This window comes from Pagrus major, chromosome 17, assembly GCF_040436345.1.
Source record: "Pagrus major chromosome 17, Pma_NU_1.0".
Lineage (NCBI taxonomy): Eukaryota > Metazoa > Chordata > Actinopteri > Spariformes > Sparidae > Pagrus > Pagrus major.
The window spans coordinates 24,684,092-24,705,632 of NC_133231.1; the positions used below are offsets into that span (position 1 = coordinate 24,684,092).

At 38.7% G+C, this 21,541-nt stretch overlaps 2 protein-coding genes across 2 annotated transcripts in view; both read right to left on the reverse strand.

Annotated features, from left to right (window-relative positions):
- LOC141011496 (uncharacterized) overlaps positions 1-21,231 on the reverse strand; it is a 35,172-nt gene extending 13,941 nt beyond the window's left edge. Inside the window, exons 1-8 of the mRNA XM_073484657.1 lie at positions 21,186-21,231; positions 20,949-21,074; positions 20,425-20,483; positions 17,663-17,886; positions 14,986-15,149; positions 10,356-10,481; positions 9,734-9,970; positions 7,977-8,318 (exon numbers count right to left, since the gene is read on the reverse strand). Coding sequence (XP_073340758.1) covers positions 7,977-8,318; positions 9,734-9,970; positions 10,356-10,481; positions 14,986-15,149; positions 17,663-17,886; positions 20,425-20,483; positions 20,949-21,074; positions 21,186-21,231 — 1,324 coding nt within the window. The remainder of the gene's footprint in view (positions 1-7,976; positions 8,319-9,733; positions 9,971-10,355; positions 10,482-14,985; positions 15,150-17,662; positions 17,887-20,424; positions 20,484-20,948; positions 21,075-21,185) is intronic.
- LOC141011970 (myelin-associated glycoprotein-like) lies at positions 2,805-7,833 on the reverse strand. The gene is made up of 7 exons (XM_073485334.1): positions 7,754-7,833; positions 7,508-7,689; positions 5,827-6,168; positions 5,367-5,675; positions 4,189-4,449; positions 3,500-3,690; positions 2,805-2,867 (listed from the first exon to the last, which is right to left on the reverse strand). The coding sequence occupies exons 1-7, from the start codon at positions 7,831-7,833 to the stop codon at positions 2,805-2,807; spliced, it is 1,428 nt and encodes a 475-aa protein (XP_073341435.1).
- Positions 21,232-21,541: the final 310 nt, after the last annotated feature.

Here is a 21,541-nt window from a genome sequence, read left to right on the forward strand (position 1 = left end):
AGTGGAGCTCCTTCAGAGTTGTGCTGCTTTTTCAAACATCCCTCAAGAGTTGACTTGAAAATGAGGAAGTCACAGAAGTGCGCATGCGTGTGACAACGAACTTTTTTTTTTTAATCAGAAATGTTTTTTTTTTTCAAAATGTTTTTTCCTAGTTTTCACTTTACTGATCACAAATATCCTTTTGATTCAAATATTTAGCTAAAAGAGTTTGTAGCACTGACCTGATGAGGGGAATTATGTGTAATTAGCCTTTATTGTCAGAGTGATTTACACAGTTACTATAAAAACAATAACATTGTTATATTTAATACTGAAAGCCCACCAATTTACCTGCAGTGTTGCTATTTAAAATCTACAGACTGACCAGTTACTCTGGATTGAGAATGTGATGACGTACTCAATCAAGTTTCTATGATAATGAACAGTCGAATCATAAACCAATTGAAATTCCCTCTAAATATTTAAATGATTCAACATCGACACAAGAAATGCCACAGATATGTAAAGTTAAGGTGGCTGTGGCTCTGGATATAGAGCGGCTTGTCCACAAATTTGGGGGGTTTGTAGTTCGACTGGCTGCATATTGAAGTGTCCTTGAGCAAGACACTTACCACTAAATTGCTCTTGATGGGTGTTTCATTGGCGTGTCAGCAAATGTGTGAATGGCTGCTTCAGCTTCCGCCATCAGTGCATAAATGTGTGAATGTGTGGGCGAATGTGGCAGATGTAAAGGAAAAAAGGGTCAAGTACAATTCTTTGTATTTATCAATGATGTTGGAACCATAATTTAAATAAAGAAAACAGAGAAAACTGTGTGAGTGTATGTCCACCTTTCTGAACAAAAAAAAAGGGGTTAAGCAAATAGTGAGGGAGCTGGTGCTTCATCACAGACATTATTTATGCAAAGTGAATAACTAAGACATAACTGTTAAAGGGTAACTCCAACAATTTTATACATGTGGGTTTACAGGTCTTGGGGAGTACTACTGTACTGTACTGTACTGCTGTATGTGAAAAAAATAGTATAAAGTCTTTTGTGGCTCCAGAGGAAGCTGCATGTAAACTGATAAATTGCCTTAAGTGATGTCACACAGTGGCTAAATTGCATTGTGGGTAATGTAGGCAGCACGTTTTGAAAAGGCAGTAGAATGTGTCAAGATATTGTCAGTTCTGCTGTATTGGTTTTGATAATTTGTTTTTAAACAGTCCATAATGAGTTCAGCAGTGTTATAGGAGTGCAATACTAGAACAGTGGACTGATTTTCCAAACCTGGTGCCTACATTACCCACAGTGCAACTTAGCCATTGAGTGACATGAAAATGGCTTGGTAGGGTTCAGGAAAAGATCCTGTTTTGTGTTGAAATGATGATGTGAAGATTCAAAGACCTTTATTTTCATGATTACAACAACCACTTGGTTAAACATGTTAAATGATTGTGGTCATGCTTTAAAAAACTACCAAAACGAGTGCTGTCATTGTTCTTGGGAGGACAGTCTCTAGTACTGCGAGACGAAGCACATCGTAGGAAAGTGATGAAATAACAAGAAATATTTTGTGTAGTCAAATAATCAACAAAGCACTCAGTTGATGTTGACAGTCATTTTGTAATTACACTTTGTTTCTGAGACTTGTTTCTTCAATCACATGTCACATGAATCCTGTCCTCTTCATTTCCCTTCACAATATTTCATTTCCTATGAAGAAAATCACGAGAAAGACGTCTGTCTCCTCATTCAAACTGTGTTTTCAGTTCTAAATCAAACCTACTACTCCAGACCAGCAGAGCTCCAAGACCAACAAAAGTGAAAACCTCACTACCTCAAACATTAACATAGAGTAATAAATCACACTACAATGAAGTTTAAAACAAACTTGACACAATTTTAATGAGTTTTCATAGACTAAGTATTTATTCTAATAACATTTTATACTTGTAATGTTTTGTGAATGTTTCTCCACAGAAAAAAAAATATTCATAAACACTCATATGTTACGCCCCTGGTCTAGGGAAACCCAGGACATAACAGGTTGTGTGTCTCCCCATTCTTTTCTCTCCCAAGAAAGCCAGTGTCACAGGAGTTACATTCAAAGTAGCATTTTATTTTTGCTTCGGAGGGAGAACAAGTCCAACACAACAAACAAAACAATCCGTTTCCCTATCTTCCTGTCACAAAACATAATTATAAACAAAAAGACAAATTCTTACCTAACTCCTAAATGAGGATAAACAGGAGAAAAAAGGCTTATCAAATAAAAAGGCTTCTCCCTCTCTACCACTCTCTGTCTATTTACAAATTTCCCAAAGTACCAGATGTTACTGCAGCTAATTTTACTTACAACGAGTTTACATCACAAACAAAACACTATTCACACTAAGCACTGAATCATGTTGGGAGAAGAAGATTGCAGCCAGCAAGCGGTTTAAAAAGGGCTCCTCTCCTCCCTCTGTCCAATCCCGTGTCAGCAGTCAGGCTGAGGCAGCCAATCGGCAGCTCTAACCTGCTCTCAATCAAAAACACACACACATGCACACACGCACTCAGGGAGAGACTGATGATGCGCACACCCACACTGAGGGGGAGAGAGATCAGCAACAAATAAACACAATAATGACTCAGGGTCATAACACATAAGTAAGTGTGAATTTGAAGCATTTCAGGAGAGAGCAAAGTAACAAAGTATGAAAAAACACAATAAAACATTTAGTTATGTTATCTGATAATTATCAGGCTCATCATCTGAGGAAGCTGACATGGTCAATTTGGAGTTTGGCCAATGACATCATACTCTGGAGATATGTCTCTACGCTCCAATGACATGTAGGTTCTGTCCTCTTCTTTTGGCTTCACACTCTTTCTCGCTTTCCTTTAAGGAGAAAAGAGAAAGAAACATACATATACTCCTTAATTTTTGTGTTATACAGACCACCCTTCTCCTAATCAGCAGAGCTTTCAACAAAATCTATATAATCTATTGTAATATCATACCAAAGGAACACCACGTAGATTGTGAACAAGACGTTCACACAGAGAGAAACACCAGCAACAGCCAAGAGAAGAAGTCCACTGTACGGTCCAAGATACTGTTCAGGACCTGTCATAAGAAATAACATAACACTCATCATATCACTGTTGAGGGTTACTTTTATTCAACAGTGGCTCAGTCATCCTGTATGCACAGCCTGTGATACATTTTACGATTATTAGCATGGCAGTAGAAATTAGTACTGAGGGTATTTCTTATTCTAGAGTTTAAATAAAAATTAAGGAGATACTACAGTGTGTATATGTGTTGTCATTAGCTGAGTAAAGAAATTAGTATAATGGAAATTCAAGAAATCATGATAGTTTCCAATTAATCAACAGAACTTGTATTCAGCACAAAGACAAACCGTGAGGCTCGAGGCTGTAGACAAAAAATCTCTGAGTAGTTGATCCCAGGGAGTTGGAGCTGTGGCAGAGCAAAGTGGAAAGATCCCTCCGTTGTGGTTGACTCACAGTGATGATGCTCCTCAGACCTGAGATGTTTAGAGGCTCACTGCTGATTGCAAACCTGTCAGAGTGATTGACAGGTAACCCATCCAAATACCACTGTAGAGCAGGAGGAGGATTCCCCACAGTCTCACAGGAACAGTTGAGCTGGTCTGCAGTTTGAATGCAATCATATGAGGACAGGATCTGTGGAGCAACTGTGATGGATGCAGAGAAGACAGACATGAGTCAGCTAAAGTCATGTTTAATCAAGTTTGACCAGATGTGCTGATATAACAAGGTAATTGTTGAAACGTTGCAAGTGAAGAAAAATAATTGTAACACATTGAGGGCTTTATTGTGCTCATTCACTATTGTCCTGATCCAGGAATTCACCACAATAAAATCATGTATCACCCCATCCCTATTTATGGGTTTAACTTTATATTGTAATGAACATTAAGGCAGATTATGTCACAGTTTTTCTTTTGAAGTTGTAATGTCACCATGACACCACTTAATTGGTGACTGCGGATTGCAAATACCTGTATAACTACAAGATGGTAACTAATATTTGCTGTTGGCGCTACTTCTTAATGGGTTAACTAGGAAAGCCACCATTATATAAGAGTGCCATTATTTGTAAATCAGTGCACTGTATACAGTGAGCTCTATCAGGGTATATAGAACATATAAATTTGAAATTTGATACATACGCTGTACATCAAATTGTCTGGTGTTGGATTTTCCAGCTCCACGATCGTTTTCAGTCTTGCAGAAAAATGGACCACTGACTTCAGAAGCTGCAATGTTTAAAACATTTCCGGTCCCGATGACCTCCTGACCTCCATCAGCTCTGTACCAGGTGTAGCTCCTTACTGCCGGGTTGGCAGAACTGCTGCATGTCAGAGTAACACTGCTGTTCTCTGGTACTGGACCAGAGGGACTGACTGACACTGTTGTGATTTTTGGTGGATCTGAAAAATGACACATTATTTGTATTATTTATAGGTGTAATGTAATCACATATTTGCAATTAAATAAATAAAGATTATGCCCCATTTTCTTTTTCTGAAGTTGGATTGCTGACCCCATGTTGTAAAAATGCTTCACAGGTAAAAATCGTCTCATTTTGTCTTTTGCGATGTGGATCCTACCCACTCCACTTTGATTACTCAACAAAAGAAAGGATCAATGAAAGGGACAGAACACAATTATGTCTTTCTCAGATGGACTTTATCCTGGGCTACAGAAAACCTTTACATTTATTTCACTTGTGCTGCTAAAACCTGAATTTCAAGCTTCTGGAACATTTAGTTATAAACTACAACAGCAACAAGCTTTCTTGCTGTTTCTGAACTTCCACCCACCTTTTGGACTGTTAGGAATCTTATACGAATGTATATGCTCAGTGAAATGCATTTACATGATTGCTTATATATAATGTTGGCATTAAAAATGTGGTACCAGATGTGGTCAGTAAATCATTATAATCTTCTCTGCTACATTTTCTGGGGAATATTGTCCTATAATGTAAGTGACGGAGGACTGCCAGGACCAGAGTGCTTTCAAATAGCCTCTTGTCTGACCAACAGTCCAAAACCCAGACATTCAGTTTACAATGTTATAAAAAACAAAAAGGCAGCAAAACCTCATATTTTGAAAACAGGGAACAGTGGTTTTTAACAATTTGTCTGAAAAAACTAACCAGTGATTAATGACTTTGTCAAATTTTTGCCAATTATTTTTATTTGATTATTCTATTTGTTTGTTGATCAACTTAAGCAATATTGGAATAATTGTTTCATCCCTGATTCAGACAAAGTCATGAAAACTAAGAGACAAGATCAGTTTATAATTATGATGAATTTCAACAGAGGACAAATTAACTCACATGAAATATCAGCTGTCAAACTTGTGCTAACTGACTGAGAGCTGCCATCTTGTTTGTTGTAGACTGCAGTACAGGAGATTTCCAGTCCGTGATGAAGGTGAGAAGCAGTGAAGGTCAGAACAGAGGTCTTGACTTTAGTTCTGTCCTGATTCTCCTGCAGTGACTCCTGAATGTGACCCAGGCTGGAGGACCATGTCAGAGTTGGAGGATGAGACAGACAGGGAGCTGGAGCAGAGCACTTCAAACTCACTGAGGTTCCCTCCTCCACCTTCAGTGTGGACGGAGTCAGAGTCGGTGTGGGTGGATCATCTGGTGGGAAAGTACATTTGGACCAATCAATAAATAAACAGTAATCATTACTCTTCATCTTTATTTTATTTGCAAAATGCAGCACAAGGTCAAAGCAGTTCTAGAAAGGAGCTTATGACTGAAGTGTTGGTAAATGGACTGTAAAACCTACCTGTGACTGAAATGTGCAACTTCTGGTCACGAAAATTATATCCGAACTGATTACATTGCAGTCTTAAGTAATATTCTTTGCTGTTCTCAGGTCTCATGTTGTTCAGGGTTGTGGTGCAGTCTCTGTTTTTTAAGTTTCCTGTCAAATGTCCTGTAGTTTGTGGATTACTGCTGTCAAACACAACAGTCCCTTGATCATTTTTCCACACTGCTCTACATGTTTCATCCACGTTTGATTCATATTTGTCCTCTACATCAAAGAAGCAGGGGATGGTCACACAGGATCCACTCAGAACCTCTATAGTCTGCGGCATGAAGATGTTAAACTGTCCACACAAGGGACCTGAAACACAAGACACAAATCTTTGAATAAGAACAAGTGAAAACTGCTTTACAGTAATGAGGAAATTTTACTGTTGGGTTGCTTTGCTAAAATTTCAACACGATAGCTTTATTCATAAAATAATCCAAATGACTGTAAAGCTCCTGCTTTGTCCTCACATTTTTGTTTTGTAGATTTTTTTCGACTTGAATTCATCATTATGAAGTAAATGTTGTTGCACAATGTAATGTTATAGAATAATGACACTATCAGTGTTAAATATGTTTCCTTCAAACCTCATTTTGCAGTTTTGTCAGTTTTTTTAAATTATTCTTTGAAAAAAAATACTTTTGATTAATCACTTATTAAAATTGTTGACAACTCTTGTTTCTGTATTATGTCTGTTTCTGCTGATGGATTACAAAGGATGCTCGGGTTTGATCGACCACTGATTGTTGCCATCCAGTATTTGTTCCACATACTGTAGTGTAATCAGTCACAAAGGGTTTGCTGGCAGGACCTAATAAAACTATTAAAAACTGCAAATCCAAACTGAAATTAGCAGGAAGAGAGCTAGTTAGCTGTTAGCTGTTAGCAGCCAGTGAGCAGTAGAGTCCTGCTGTGTTAGGGAGCCAGCAGCTAACAGAGCTAATAGCTTCCAGCAGAGTGAAACACACAGTAGAGCTGAGAGTTTCTATTTAAAGGAACATGAAGTGTTAAACAGTGAACTGCAGTTTAGTGTGACAACACAACACGTTTGCAGTAAAATAATTTCAGCTGAGTGCAGTTGGAGGTAGAAGTACTTTGTTTAGAGTTACAGATACTTTACATTATTTTACCAAACTTTGTTCAGACATGTGACCAGATACAAGCAGTGACCAGGTGGTGGAGTAGTGGCTTCAGGGTACAAAGACTGAAACAACTGAGACTCAGACACAGAATGTTTCCCTCATTCTTTGTTACAAACTTCTTTGTCCTATTTCTTTTTTCTTAATTCTGTGTTTTTTAAGTTAAAATATTGATATACCTATGTCTTTGTCAAGGAAAATACATTTAATTATTTCCTCAACATTTTAATGGTGCTTTTATTATGCCTCTAATAACTGACAACTGTACGTGACAATAAAGTAAAGAAGCATCCTTTTGATTGATGATCAGCATCGGCCAACACTGCTTCCATCAGTTAGTGATTGGTGATCAGCCCCAAAAGTCATGATCAGAGCACCCTTATCTACTAATGTAATAATGGACTGTTTAATTCACTGTTGCAGTCCTGATTCAAACTAAGCTGAAAGTATGAGACAAGAGATAAATTATGATGTGTAAAATTATGATGAATGTCACCACAGTCCAAACTCACATGAAATATCAGCTGTCAAATTTGTGCTAACTGACTGAGAGCTGCCATCTTGTTTGTTGTAGACTGCAGTACAGGAGATTTCCAGTCTGTGATGAAGGCGAGAAGCAGTGAAGGTCAGAACAGAGGTCTTGACTTTAGTTCTGTCCTGATTCTCCTGCAGTGACTCCTGAATGTGACCCAGGCTGGAGGTCCATGTCAGAGTTGGAGGAAGAGACAGACAGGGAGCTGGAGCAGAGCACTTCAAACTCACTGAGATTCCCTCCTCCACCTTCAGTGTGGATGGAGTCAGAGTCGGTGTGGGTGGAACGTCTGGTGGGAAAGTACATTTGGACCAATCAATAAATAAACAGTAATCATTACTCTTCATCTTCATTTTATTTGCAAAAAACATTAAATGCAACACAAGGTCAAAGCAGTTCTAGAAAGGAGCTTATGACTGAAGTGTTGGTAAATGGACTGTAAAACGTACCTGTGACTGAAATGTCCAACTTTCTTTGTTTAAAATCATATTTCACGCCATTGCAATCAAGTCTGAAAAAGTACTTATTGCTGTTCTCAGGTCTCATGTTGTTCAGGGTTGTGGTGCAGTCTCTGTTTTTTAAGTTTCCTGTCAAATGTCCTGTAGTTTGTGGATTACTGCTGTCAAACACAACAGTCCCTTGATCATTTTCCCACAGTGCTCTACATGTTTCATCCACGTTTGATTTATATTTTTCCTCTACATCAAAGAAGCAGGGGATGGTCACACAGGATCCACTCAGAACCTCTATAGTCTGCGGCATGAAGGTGTCATACTGTCCACACAAGGGACCTGAAACACAAGACACAAATCTTTGAATAAGAACAAGTGAAAACTGCTTTACAGTAATGAGGACATTGTACTGTTGGGTTGCTTTGCTAAAATCTCAACACGATAGCTTTATTCATAAAATAACCCAAATGACTGTAAAGCTCCTGCTTTGTCCTCACATTTTTGTTTTTTTGTAGATTGTTTTCGACTTGAATTCATCATTATGAAGTAAATGTTGTTGCACAATGTAATGTTATAGAATAATGACACTATCAGTGTTAAATATGTTTCCTTCAAACCTCATTTTGCAGTTTTGTCAGTTTTTTTAAATTATTCTTTGAAAAAAAATACTTTTGATTAATCACTTATTAAAATTGTTGACAACTCTTGTTTCTGTATTATGTCTGTTTCTGTTGATGGATTACAAAGGATGCTCGGGTTTGATCGACCACTGATTGTTGCCATCCAGTATTTGTTCCACATACTGTAGTGTAATCAGTCACAAAGGGCTTGCTGGCAGGACCTAATAAAACTATTAAAAACCTATTGAACCAAGAGGGAACTGCAAATCCAAACTACAATTAGCAGGAAGAGAGCTAGTTAGCTGTTAGCTGTTAGCAGCCAGTGAGCAGTAGAGTCCTGCTGTGTTAGGGAGCCAGCAGCTAACAGAGCTAATAGCTTCCAGTGGAGTGAAACATAGTAGAGCTGAAAGTTTCTGTTTAAAGGAACATGAAGTGTTAAACAGTGAACTGCAGTTTAGTGTGACAACACAACACGTTTACAGTAACAGTATTTCAGCTGAGTACAGTTGGAGGTAGAAGTACTTTGAGTTTAGAGTTACAGATACTTTACATTATTTTACCAAACTTTGTTCAGACATGTGACCAGATACAAGCAGTGACCAGGTGGTGGAGTAGTGGCTTCAGGGTACAAAGACTGAAACAACTGAGACTCAGACACAGATTTTTTCCCTCATTCTTTGTTGCAAACTTCTTTGTCCTATTTCTTTTTTCTTAATTCTGTTTTTTACAGTTTTTATTTTGTGTTAAAATATTGATATACCTATTTCTTATCAAGCAAAATAAATATAATTATTTCCTCAACATTTTAATGGTGCTTTTATTATGCCACTAATAACTGACAACTATATGTGACAATAAAGTAAAGAAGCATCCTTTTGATTGATGATCAGCATCGGCCAACACTGCTTCCATCAGTTAGTGATTGGTGATCAGCCCCAAAAGTCATGATCAGAGCACCCTTATCTACTAATGTAATAATGGACTGTTTAATTCACTGTTTCAGTCCTGATTCAAACTAAATAGAAAAAAAACTAAATGAATTTCACCAGAAAATCAACTCACATGAAATATCAGCGGTCAAACTTGTGCTAACTGACTGAGAGCTGCCATCTTGTTTGTTGTAGACTGCAGTACAGGAGATTTCCAGTCTGTGATGAAGGCGAGAAGCAGTGAAGGTCAGAACAGAGGTCTTGACTTTAGTTCTGTCCTGATTCTCCTGCAGTGACTCCTGAATGTGACCCAGGCTGGAAGACCATGTCAGAGTTGGAGGATGAGACAGACAGGGAGCTGGAGCAGAGCACTTCAAACTCACTGAGGTTCCCTCCTCCACCTTCAGTGTGGACGGAGTCAGAGTCGGTGTGGGTGGATCATCTGGTGGGAAAGTACATTTGGACCAGTCAGTAAATAAACAGTAATCATTACTCTTCATCTTTATTTTATTTACAAAATACAGTAAATGCAACACAAGGTCAAAGCAGTTCTAGAAAGGAGCTTATGAGTGAAGTGTTGGTAAATGGACTGTAAAACCTACCTGTGACTGAAATGTGCAACTTCTGGCCAAGAAGAGTATGTCCTAAATTTTTACATTGCACTCTTAAGAAATATTTTTTGCTGTGCTCAGGTCTCATGTTGTTCAGGGTTGTGGTGCAGTCTTTTCTTTTTAAGTCCCCTTTCAGTTCTCCTTGTATTGCACTTGATTGTGGATTCCTGCTGTCAAACACAACAGCCTGTTCATTATATTTCCACATTGCTCTACATGTTTCATCAAGGCGTGAGTTATACTTGTCCTCTACATCAAAGGAGCAGGGGATGGTCACACAGGATCCACTCAGAACCTCTATAGTCTGTGGTATAATGACCTCGAACCGTCCACATAGGACACCTGAAACACAAGACACAAATCTTTGAATATGTTCAAGTGAATACTGCTTTACAGTAATAGAAGGAAACTTTACCATTTGGTTGCTTTGCTAAAATTTCAGCACTATACCTTTAATCATGAAATAATCCAAAATAAATATTCTTTATTTTCACATTGTTTTTTCTCTCAGTGTTTGAATAAAATAAAATTGTATTCCCATTAAAATAAAGTTCTACAGAAATGAGCAGAAGACTTTTGTAGTTCACTGTGTCTTTAATTTTCTGCAGCCTGTATTGCTGAATGAACTTCAACTCACTTTGCAGCAGACAGCCAATGAGAAGGAGAGTCAGAGCTGCAGCCATCTCTGTGTGTCAGGAGAGGCAGAAACTCTGGAGAATACACATGGAACAATTCGCATCTTTAGTACATTTCGTCTTTAGTACGTTACATATTTCATTATTTCATTATTTTTTGGTCGATGTCAGTGTAGGAAAGGCTCCAAAGAAGCCTGTCAGGGATTCTGAGACATTCAAACTCAAATGAATCCCAACAAAATCAGATTCTACAAGGTGTTGTTAAAATCTCATGAGGGAATGGCTGCGCAGCATACATATAACTCAGTCATATTTTGTTGCTTCTAAATCACTTCTTTTAAAACTGTCTTTGAAAAAGTAGATGAATCTTTACTAATCTAAAATACAATTCTTACATACTTGCCAGCCTTTTGTAAAAGAATGATGATGGAGATATTCAACAAAAGGGGAAACAGTATTTCTTCTTACTGTGAGAGATTAGCAAAATGAAATAAGCACTTGTCAAACACTTTCATAACATTCAGTTTACATTATATTGTAATGTGACAAACCCATTGTATCTTTATTTGTTTGCTTTATATGTATTTACAGAATTAATCTAATTTGCATGAGGCAACTAATATATTCAACAGTAACAAAATGTCCAAAACCGCCATAAACCGTCAACGTAAAAGTGTCAAGGTGTTGAATCGAACATTTTCCCACCTTTCAACAAGTGTCAGTGTTTTGTTTTCTTTCTATCTTTGAAATCTAACATCAAGTGACTTAAGGGTTTTAGTTTAGTATTCAAAATAAATAATGCTTTGATACACATCATATTGAAGTTATCATGACTTACGTTTTCTCCAGTTCTTTCAAGCAGACAGATGAATGATGTAGAGAGAAATGAAGTTCCTCAAATGTGTTGCTCAGGAAGTCACACCTAATAGTACATGGGTGTGACGATGAAATGTGAGAAAGGGTTTTAAGCAGTCCAAATAGTCAGTGTTTGGACACATACAATTAAATAATAATGTTTGTTATAACAACCTGCATTGGGAATGTCTGCAAATGACTCTAAAAATGTATATTTAGCCTTTGTGGTCAAGTGATTTATACCTTTACTGTAAGCAGTAACATTGTTAAACTTCATACTGAAACCTCACCAATTTAACTGGGATATTTCAAATCTGTGGACTGGCCAACAAATTTGAATTTAATTTTCAATTAACAAAAAAAAAAAACACACTCATTTAACATACTGTACTCACCTCACTGTGGAGAACATTGACAGCTTCAACTTATCGTAAATCAGCTTTTTTTAAATTGATATTAAATTGGACAATCAACGTGTGTCAAACTACCCACTGACTCATAAACAACACAATAAAAACAATGATTTCGTTTTTTGTAATCAATTAATGTTTTCATAAATGCTACTGAAATACCACCATGCTTTATGGAATATAAAATCTGTTGATCATTCAAGATCATTCTCATCTTTGGAGAAAAAAGGACTGTTGTCTTAAGAAGCTTTGACATTTAAAACATGTCTGTTCCTCATGTTAGGCTCATTACTGCAAGTCAGCATCATATTAATGCCCTCTGGTACCGGACCAGAGGGACTGACTTGTGTTTAGGTTGACCTGAAAAGACAGATGACTGCATGTTTTGTCCTCTAAAGTAAGGATGTTGGCGTCACAATGCACAAAGCTTTACATAGAAAATCATCATTTACTTTCTTGTCTTCACTATTATACGACTCCAACTACTAATTCTGGGAAACAGCGACCACTGTGCTGTATTTTTATTGGTACTAACTTTCAGCTTGTGGTTTGTTGTTGTAAGGTGAAACTCACACACTTACATATTGATGTGCCAAACAACAACATCTTAGTGTGATGTAACTATTAGCCTACACTACATGGCAGTATGATTATATTCTGTAACTCTGAGCAGGACAAGGTTTATTTTCCTCAGATTGTCAGCGTCTTTTTGGAGATGTTTTTTGCTGATGCAGTCAGCAGTGTTATGTCCCTCTCTCTGTGGTGTCAGTAAACCCTCAGAGGAGTGTCAGGGGAGGTTAATAGGCTCATGAGTCCAAGTGCCAAATGCACTGTTGTCTCATATGCAAGAATTCATGTGGTGAAGTTCTCATCGAGAGCTGATATTTATCACTCAGATCATTCAAAAAATCAGAAAAGTGATGATATACTCAATCAACTGAACACTAGCAGCTGTACTCATCAATCCACAAAAGTGAAATGAGACCTTATGTACATGACCCTGGGGATGCCATGGGATTATTATTTTTTTCATGGTATGTGGGTACTTAAAATGAAATATATCATTTAAACCACCTTGGATATTTAACCCTAACCCTGGAATGGTAACACGGTTTAGTCTTTAGTCTTCACAGTCTTTATTCCCACTAAGATTCACACATTTTTTTTTAATTGAATATAATTTTAAATGTTACCAGTTCATTAACCTGTGTTACATGTTCCCCCTACACTGGCCAGGATGTGTTGCTGTGGCTGATGCTTGGCCTCCTGCCTCTCCAGGTGATAGTGGTCTGGCTGATTAGGAATGACCAATAAGAGGGGGTAGGGCACGAGGCGCTCTCTCGCTCTTTCTCCATTCCACCTGACCAGAGATGCAGTCAGGCTGGGGTATTATGTTTTGTGATATGTTTATCTGATGGGTGCGGTAGTCTAGTCGTCATGGCTTTGTTTCAGTTAGGTTTAGTTGTTCCTTCATGTTAAGGTAGAGGGTTAGCCCCCAGCTCTGACAGCCCTGGGGCCCGTTTCAGAAAGCAGGTTTAGTGAAAACCCTGACTTAGTCAACCCTGAGATGAGGGAAACTCTGGTTTTTCGGTTTCACAAAGCCAGTTCAGCGTAACTCTGAGTCAGTTACCCGGGGCAACATACTCCGTGAAACAAACCTGCTCGCTGGCAGGTTTGCTTCAACTAACCCTGAGTTTCCCCTGCTCTTAAGTTGAAGCCTGGAGACTGAAGGCAGTGGCAGACATGGCGTGTCCGTTTCTCGAGGAGCCAGATGATGTCGAAGCGCAAATACTCCGCAGAAATTTCCCTCGGGAGAGGATTATCAGACCCCGATTGGATGTTTTATCATTATCAGCGGTCTGATGATCCAGACAATAATCCTAACCCCCCTGCTGATGCACGAGATGGAAGAGCTGTTAGAGACATGATATGCTTCAACCATTTCTAACTGACCCATCACCTCCCCAGTGTCAAAGAAAGACAATATGCCTCTTATTTTATGAGGTCTTCTTTATTTCCTGGAAGTACAAATGTTGTACAGTTAATCTTTTGTTGTTGAAACAATTGAAAATCATGCACATCACCCACCCTTAACTGATGATCCAGCAGTTGTATTTCCATTTGTGTCTTTTTAATCTGCAGCCTTATGTGATCCATTTCCTGATTTGACTTACTTATTTGTGTCTGCAAGTGCACCTTGTACAGTTGTTTCACAGGGAGCTATAGGAACACAAATGACGTTGAATTTCACAGTGCCATGTCTACTTAGTGTTATAGTAAGTTGTGGGTCAATGCTGAACAACATCTTACTGAGGTAAGATGTGCTGTGGAGGTTGATGGACCCTCTTCCTCATTGTAATTTCCAGCATTGCTCTGTTGGAGAGAAAGAAGCTGCAAGTTGCATTGTGGAACAACACTATCATTAACTGAAACCAAAGTTATTTTAAAGAGGTGTGAACCACAACGGGCCTTTCTGCAACTTCCCTCTCTGTGGCGGCAGATAGGGTGTCTTCATCATCCTCCTGTAATAAAACAGAATTATTGTGTTATATTCTACCCATCATGACAACTCTGTGGAATATTAAGAGTACTTACAACATCATGGAGGTCTCTTATAGCAGAAGGCTCCACGAGACAGATTACACCATCAGTAACTGGTAGAAGAAGATTAGTCAGTTGATGATTACCCAGAAAAGTGCCCCACCTAATGTACATTTCTTTTTTTTTTTACAATAGTGTGCAGGTCCCATCACAATTTTTCAGACTCTGAGTCACCTTGGAATAGATTGATATCTGAGAGCAACAGCAGCCAATAACAGAACTGTAGCCTACTGCTACAAGAAAAATCAGTGTGCCAAGTTGTGTCTATGATGAATGGATGGCCATTACTGAGCTAACACTAGAAAAAGGATGAATGTACATCTGCCATTCATTTGAATAACTTACCTCTTATGTAGGCCCTTGTGTCCTGGGGCGTGGCTGGCTCTGATGAGCTCAGCAATAGGTCGCCCACTGTTCTGACCGAGGGCATCTCTTCAGCCTCTGTGAGTGGTGGTGGGGGTGGACCGCCACCTGTTTTGCAGGCCTCAGCCTTTTTTCTGTTGGCTATACTGGAGGTCAAATTTGAACATATCCAGAAAACACAAATTTTGAGACATGCATGTACAACAGGCATTTAGGTGTGGCTTTCATATAGACAATATTAAATACTGGCAGTGATGGGATGGCTGAAGATTTGGCTTTTTCTTTGTTTAGGGGATTTTCCTTAGGGGATTACTTAAATATCGCTATCGCATGTTGAATGTAGCCACTGAATGCTGTTTAATGAGGGCAGGCTATAACAACATCACAATTGCTTGTAATTAAATTATACCTTACCTGTTTGGACTATATTTTTATATTTCATCTTTAGTTGCTGCTCGTTGCAGTCCGTTTTGTGCTCAAACACAAATATAGAATATAAATGTTGAATGAGTGGAACACGCAAGACGAAACATTTCTTTTTTTTCTCCAATTAATACTCACGCCTTGACTCGGTCAGCAATTTTCTGCCACACAAGCTCTCGCTATTTTGCTGCTGCCCCAGTATTGCTCTTTCTTTTGAAAATATGCTCATTTTCTGCATATGCAGTCATTAATATTTCCAACTCCACTGGGGAGAAGCAGGAGGATCGAGGCTTTTTTCACCTGTTGCCATGGTGGATCATGTTATCTGCGTTCCACTGATGAGGGCTTTTTATATCCTCATGCACGAGCTTCACTCAAGGTAACCTTGACTCAGAGTTGATTGAACTAATTGTTAACACCTGATCTGAAACCGAAAACTCTGAGTTTGACAGCTCAGAGTTGGTCAACCTAGAGTTCAGGTTTTGACTCAGAGTTTGTTAAACTTGCTTCCTGAAACAGGTCCCAGGTGGGTTGGACTGGGAGGCCGCCCTTCTTTTGTTTATTTCGGCCGGCCCATCAGTTTGTTTGTTTGATTGCTGTTAAATTAATAAATGTATCTTCCTTTAAACTGCAACTTGTTTGCTTGTCTTGTGTTAGACCTCATTCTGAGTACCTCCTGTAGGGGGTCGTAACATGTGAGAAAAGTAGTATAAAGTCTTTTGCGGCTCCAGAGGAAGCTGCATGTAATCTGATAAATTGCCTTGAGTGATGTCACTCAGTGGCTAAATTGCATTGTGGGTAATGTAGGCAGCACAATTTGAAAAGGAAGGAGACTGTGTGGAATCTAGGAGGAGATATAGGCTGTGTCCAAATTCAGGGGCTGCAGCCCTCGAAGGGCGCATTTGAAGGCCAATTACGTCACAATGCCGCGCGAAGGCTGTCCAAATTCAAAGGCTCCTTCAAATGCAGCCCACAAATGCAGCCTGCACTTCCCTCTTTCTGGAGGACGCACCGCTACTATCCTTCGCGGCCTCCCATATCCCAAGATCCTTTGCACTCCGCTGCTCAGTCCCGAAACGGAAGAGGAAGCAAGAGAAAATGGCGACATTAAGTGGTGCAGACATGACATTCAAATGTGAGTAATGGGTTTATACTTGGATTTTACTCATTTGAACATCCAACGCCAGATATGTTAAACTTCAAGGGACTATAAAACCTCCAAATTTAAACTTTCAGTTAAAATACGTGACGCTGGTAATGCTATGGTCAATATAGTTGTTATTCACCAATGGGTTAATGTTTATTTTGTAGTGTTGATAATTCAATTTAGATTTGACACATTGTACACACACAAATAATTGTACACGTTTGATAGATTTGAACCAAAACAGACTTTAATGCATGAACACCTGGTGACGCAACCAGGAAATACTCCGAAGGCTAGACCGTCCCATTTAACAACGGTGGACGCGGCCTTCAAGGTCTTCAAGACAAACAGCCGCAGAAATTCAAACCTCACAGCAAAAATGCTAGTGTACAGGCCCGGTTTGCATGTAGCAGGGAGATGCAAACTGGCATCTTTACGGGTGAAATAGATTATGTACAAACATGCAAACAACATCAAAACATATCGATATTAACAGTATCGAATATAAAAGAATACATCTCCAGAATATATCAATATACCTTAAAAAGTTGATATACAGCCCAGCCCTAGTCACCTGGTATCATAAGACACTGTGATAATGCCTGAACCTCCTTGAAAAACATCTTATGGAGACATTTATACACACTTAAAGACATGTTTGGACTGTCATTAGTTGCCATTGTCATATATAGGGGAAAACATAAACACTAATGCTTTATTGTACAGCTCAATTTCATTAATAGACCCTATGACCTCTAAATTTGTTATTTTTTGTGAGACAGTCGGAGAGGTGCTGATTCTTTGTAAGGGACTAAACACTGACAATATAATGTAATCTAAAGCATAATCATTACCTAAAACACCGACATTGCTTTAAAAATCATCAGTCACACAATCAGATGAAACAGATTCCAACCAAAGTTAAACAGAACAGGATCTTATCTGTGCATCATATTTTTGTCTCTAAATGTAACTTGGGCGTATTCAGTAGCCTTCTTTGCATTTTTTCCAGTCACAGTGTTGCCATAAAGACTCCCCATCTCCAGTGCGTTGCTCACAAAATGTCTGTCCATGCCTTCCCCCATGCACCTCTCCTCTTCCACATAGAGGCTACCAGAGTGATCTCCCTTCTTCTTCCTTTTCTTCTTGCTTTTCCAAACCACACTGGCGTACAACATATCGCTTCCTTCCTCATTCTGCTTCTCTGAGCTTTTATTGGCAACGTGTTGATGACCTAGTTGAGTTTCTAGTTTATCTGACTTTCTCATCATGCTGGTGTTGACATAAATATCCTCTTCTGACGTGACAGACACCTGAAATAAAAATAAAACATCAGATGCACAGCTAGATTATGCCTAGTTTAATACCCAAATTAGAAAATGGTCTTTACCTTATTTTCCATTTCACCTGACAGGCCTCGACTCATCACAGCTGTGCTGGTGTCACCTGCGCATTCACTCTTTGTAGGTTTACGGCAAACAGTGCACTGAGCCCTAAAAATAAGAAAGTGTTACACTCCATCCAGTTTACATCGACATATTTATTTCAACTTTGGGTTTTAGCCTGCTCATGTATTACTTGGCAGAATGTGATCAGTGAGAAAGTCAAAAATGCAAAAATATTTAGCACTGATAAAATGCAGCTGTCAATTATTGTTCATAAATATTTAGATTTTCAAAGCAACTGATGTAGCTTTAAAGAGGCAGAATCATTCGCACAAGGGAACTAGTCTTGAAAATTAGGCCTTTGTCAAACACAGAAAAATTGCACCACAATGAGAAATAACAGTCGCGGTTATACTGTAGTGAACTTGTTGACCATTTTGATTATACATACTTTAAGTTCTTTATAATGAAATGTATTGATTCTTTTGTGTATTCACCACAAATTGTGTGTTTTTACAGTGTAAAGAAAATATTTTGGATGCAAGTTAGTCAACGTACAGAGCTGTTGAACCTAGAAAACTTAAACTGGTACAGACTAACACTATCTGAAGTCAGTATTTATGCTAGATTAGATTCAGAGACATATTATGCTAATGCTTAGGTTTATAATTTTATTTTGGGTTACTACTAGAAAAGGTTTGCGTGCTTAAGTGCTTAAAAAACACATCCGTTTTCTCATACGGTCCAGTGCTGCAGCGCTGTATTCCCCCTCTGTCTTAAAAACACACTGTTTTAGCTCCTGTGTCTTTAAGGCCCCGCCTCCTGAATACCAAGTCTGCTCTGATTGGTCAGCTCACACACGCCTGGGCCAGCACTGCTAACAACAACAGAGCTTTAGCTGTGCTAAATGAATTCTTAGGTGCCAAACTAGCCGTAGGCATAAAATATGCAAATGCGTGACATGGTGAAATCTTGTGATGTCACAAAGTCACAGAATTAAAGGTGAGACTACTGACGAGGAGTTTCAGGAGCAGTGTTTTCAGTGGGAGAGAGGAAGGAAGGAAAAAAACGAAAAAGCATAATAGGTCTCCTTTAAGTTAACAACAATAGCCCTGCTGCAAATGGGTAGTCTGAACATTCATGGTTTCCCGAGCTGTTACCTACCTGATAGCAACCAGTAGAGCACATACTACTGCTGCTGTTATACCACAGGCTATGGCAATGAAGACTGGCAAAATAATTTGGCGTGAACAGTCTGTAGGAGAGAGAACAGAAGATTGTGGAAATAAGTCAGAAGCATAAATATATTTGGTATTTTTTGCGGTTGGACATGGAGTATGATGGGTTGTTCTCAGGGGTATATTAAACACAAAACTCAGGGAAAAACATCTGTTACACATATTATATCATGTATTGGTAGTTTATAAAAAAATTATAGAAGACAAATTAAAATAGCCTTACAAATGTGTGAAGATGTTTATATGTTATATGTAATAAAATTGTTTTTTTGTGTGTGTGTTTTTGTAATATAGTTGCCAAATCCATCACTAACATGATGGATGTTAATTCTAGAGGATGAAATGAAGCGAACGTGTCCATTGCATGCGTCTCCTTTACAGTACGCAAAACTGTTAGTTTCCAACTAATCAGTAAAACTTGTATTCAGCACAAAGACAAACCTTGACATACTGCACATGTTGTCTTAAGGCTGTAGACAGGTAGTTGCTGAGAAGCAGATCCCAGAAAGTTGGAGCTATGGCAGGACAAATTAAGATCTCCCCCCTGTGACTGATTCACAGTGATGATGCTCCTCAGACGTGTGTCGTTTAGAGGCTCACTGCTGATTGCAAACCTGTCAGAGTGATTGACAGGTGACCCATCCAAATGCCACTGTAAAGCAGGAGAAGGATTCCCCACAGTCTCACAGGAACAGCTGAGCTGGTCTGCAGTTTTAATACAATGAGACAAGGGCAGGATCTGTGGAGCAACTGTAACAAATGTAGCAGCACGGTAAATTAGGCAAAGTTGAGTCAAGTTTGGTTCATGAAGATCACGTTTGCAACAGTACAAGGGTGTTAACATGGAGGTTGCTCCTTCTCAAGATGATGAATGTCAAGTAAAACCACATTTTAAGATGTTACGGATTAATTTCACAGAGGAAATGAACACATGAACTCACAGAAAACTTTATGAATTTCACCAGAAAATTAACTCACATGAAATATCAGCGGTCAAACTTGTGTTAACAGACTCAGGGCTGCCATCTTGTTTGTTGTAGACTGCAGTACAAGAGATGTCCAGTCTGTGATGAAGGCGAGAAGCAGTGAAGGTCAGAACAGAGGTCTTGACTTTAGTTCTGTCCTGATTCTCCTGCAGTGACTCCTGAATGTGACCCAGGCTGGAGGACCATGTCAGAGCAGGAGGATGAGACAGACAGGGAGCTGGAGCAGAGCACTTCAAACTCACTGAGGTTCCCTCCTCCACCTTCAGTGTGGACGGAGTCAGAGTCAGTGTGGGTGGATCATCTGGTGGGAAAGTACATTTGGACCAATCAGTAAGTCAATATATATGTTTTTCCCTATATATGTATATATATATATATATATATATATATATATATATATATATATATATATATATATATATCAATCATTACTCTTCATCTTTATTTTATTTGCAAAATGCAGTAAATGCAACACAAGGTAAAAGCAGTTCTAGAAAGGAGCTTATGACTGAAGTGTTGGTAAATGGACTGTAAAACCTACCTGTGACTGAAATGTGCAACTTCTGGTCAAGAAAATTTTGTCCGAACTGATCACATTTCACTCTTAAGTAATATTCTTTGCTGTGCTCAGGTCTCATGTTGTTCAGGCTTGTGGTGCAGTCTTTTCTTTTTAAGTCTCCTTTCAGTTCTCCTTGTATTGTACTTGATTGCAGATTACCGCTGTCAAACACAACAGTCTGTTTATCATATTTCCACATTGCTCTACATGTATTATCAAGGCCTGAGTTATAGTCGTCTGCTACATCAAAGGAGCAGGGGATGGTCACACAGGATCCACTCAGAGCCTCTATTGAATGCGGCATAAAGACGTCGAACTGTCCGCACAGGGCACCTGAAACATTAAACACAAATCATGAAGAAGATAATTGACACCAGTGAGGCCAGGTTACTGCTCTAATGTCTTTTGTTACCTGTATTGTTATTGGTATATAAAAGAACTCACCTTGCAGCAGAAAGCCAATGAGAAGGAAATTCAGATCTCCAGTCATGTTTGTTTGTCAGGAGAGGCAGAAACTCAGTTTTAAACAAGTCTGGAGATACAGATGGAAAAGTTCACATGTTTGATACATCTTATCCCTTCAGTAATATGACTTTTCAAACAGTGTTGTACTTATTCGATTGACATAACTATCTTTTTAGTCTTTACCAACATGGAAAAGCAACAACAACAGCATTAAGGTGAACCACGTTTGAATTAAGTCTCCATACATATGATATTTTATGGGTTTCATACAATGCGTTAGCAGCCCACGCAAAGGAAAAAGGGTAATGGATTACTACTTTGAAATAGTAATACTT

Excerpts from the sequence above, each read along its gene's own strand:
- LOC141011970 (XM_073485334.1), bottom strand. The coding sequence starts at position 7,833 with ATGTACTTTCCCACCAGACGTTCCACCCACACCGACTCTGACTCCATC. Across the intron at positions 7,690-7,753 it reads GGAGGAGGGAATCTCAGTGA|CCTGGGTCACATTCAGGAGT; the intron begins GTTTGAAGTGCT and ends ATGGACCTCCAG. Across the intron at positions 4,450-5,366 it reads TTTGACAGCTGATATTTCAT|ATCCACCAAAAATCACAACA; the intron begins GTGAGTTAATTT and ends GTCATTTTTCAG.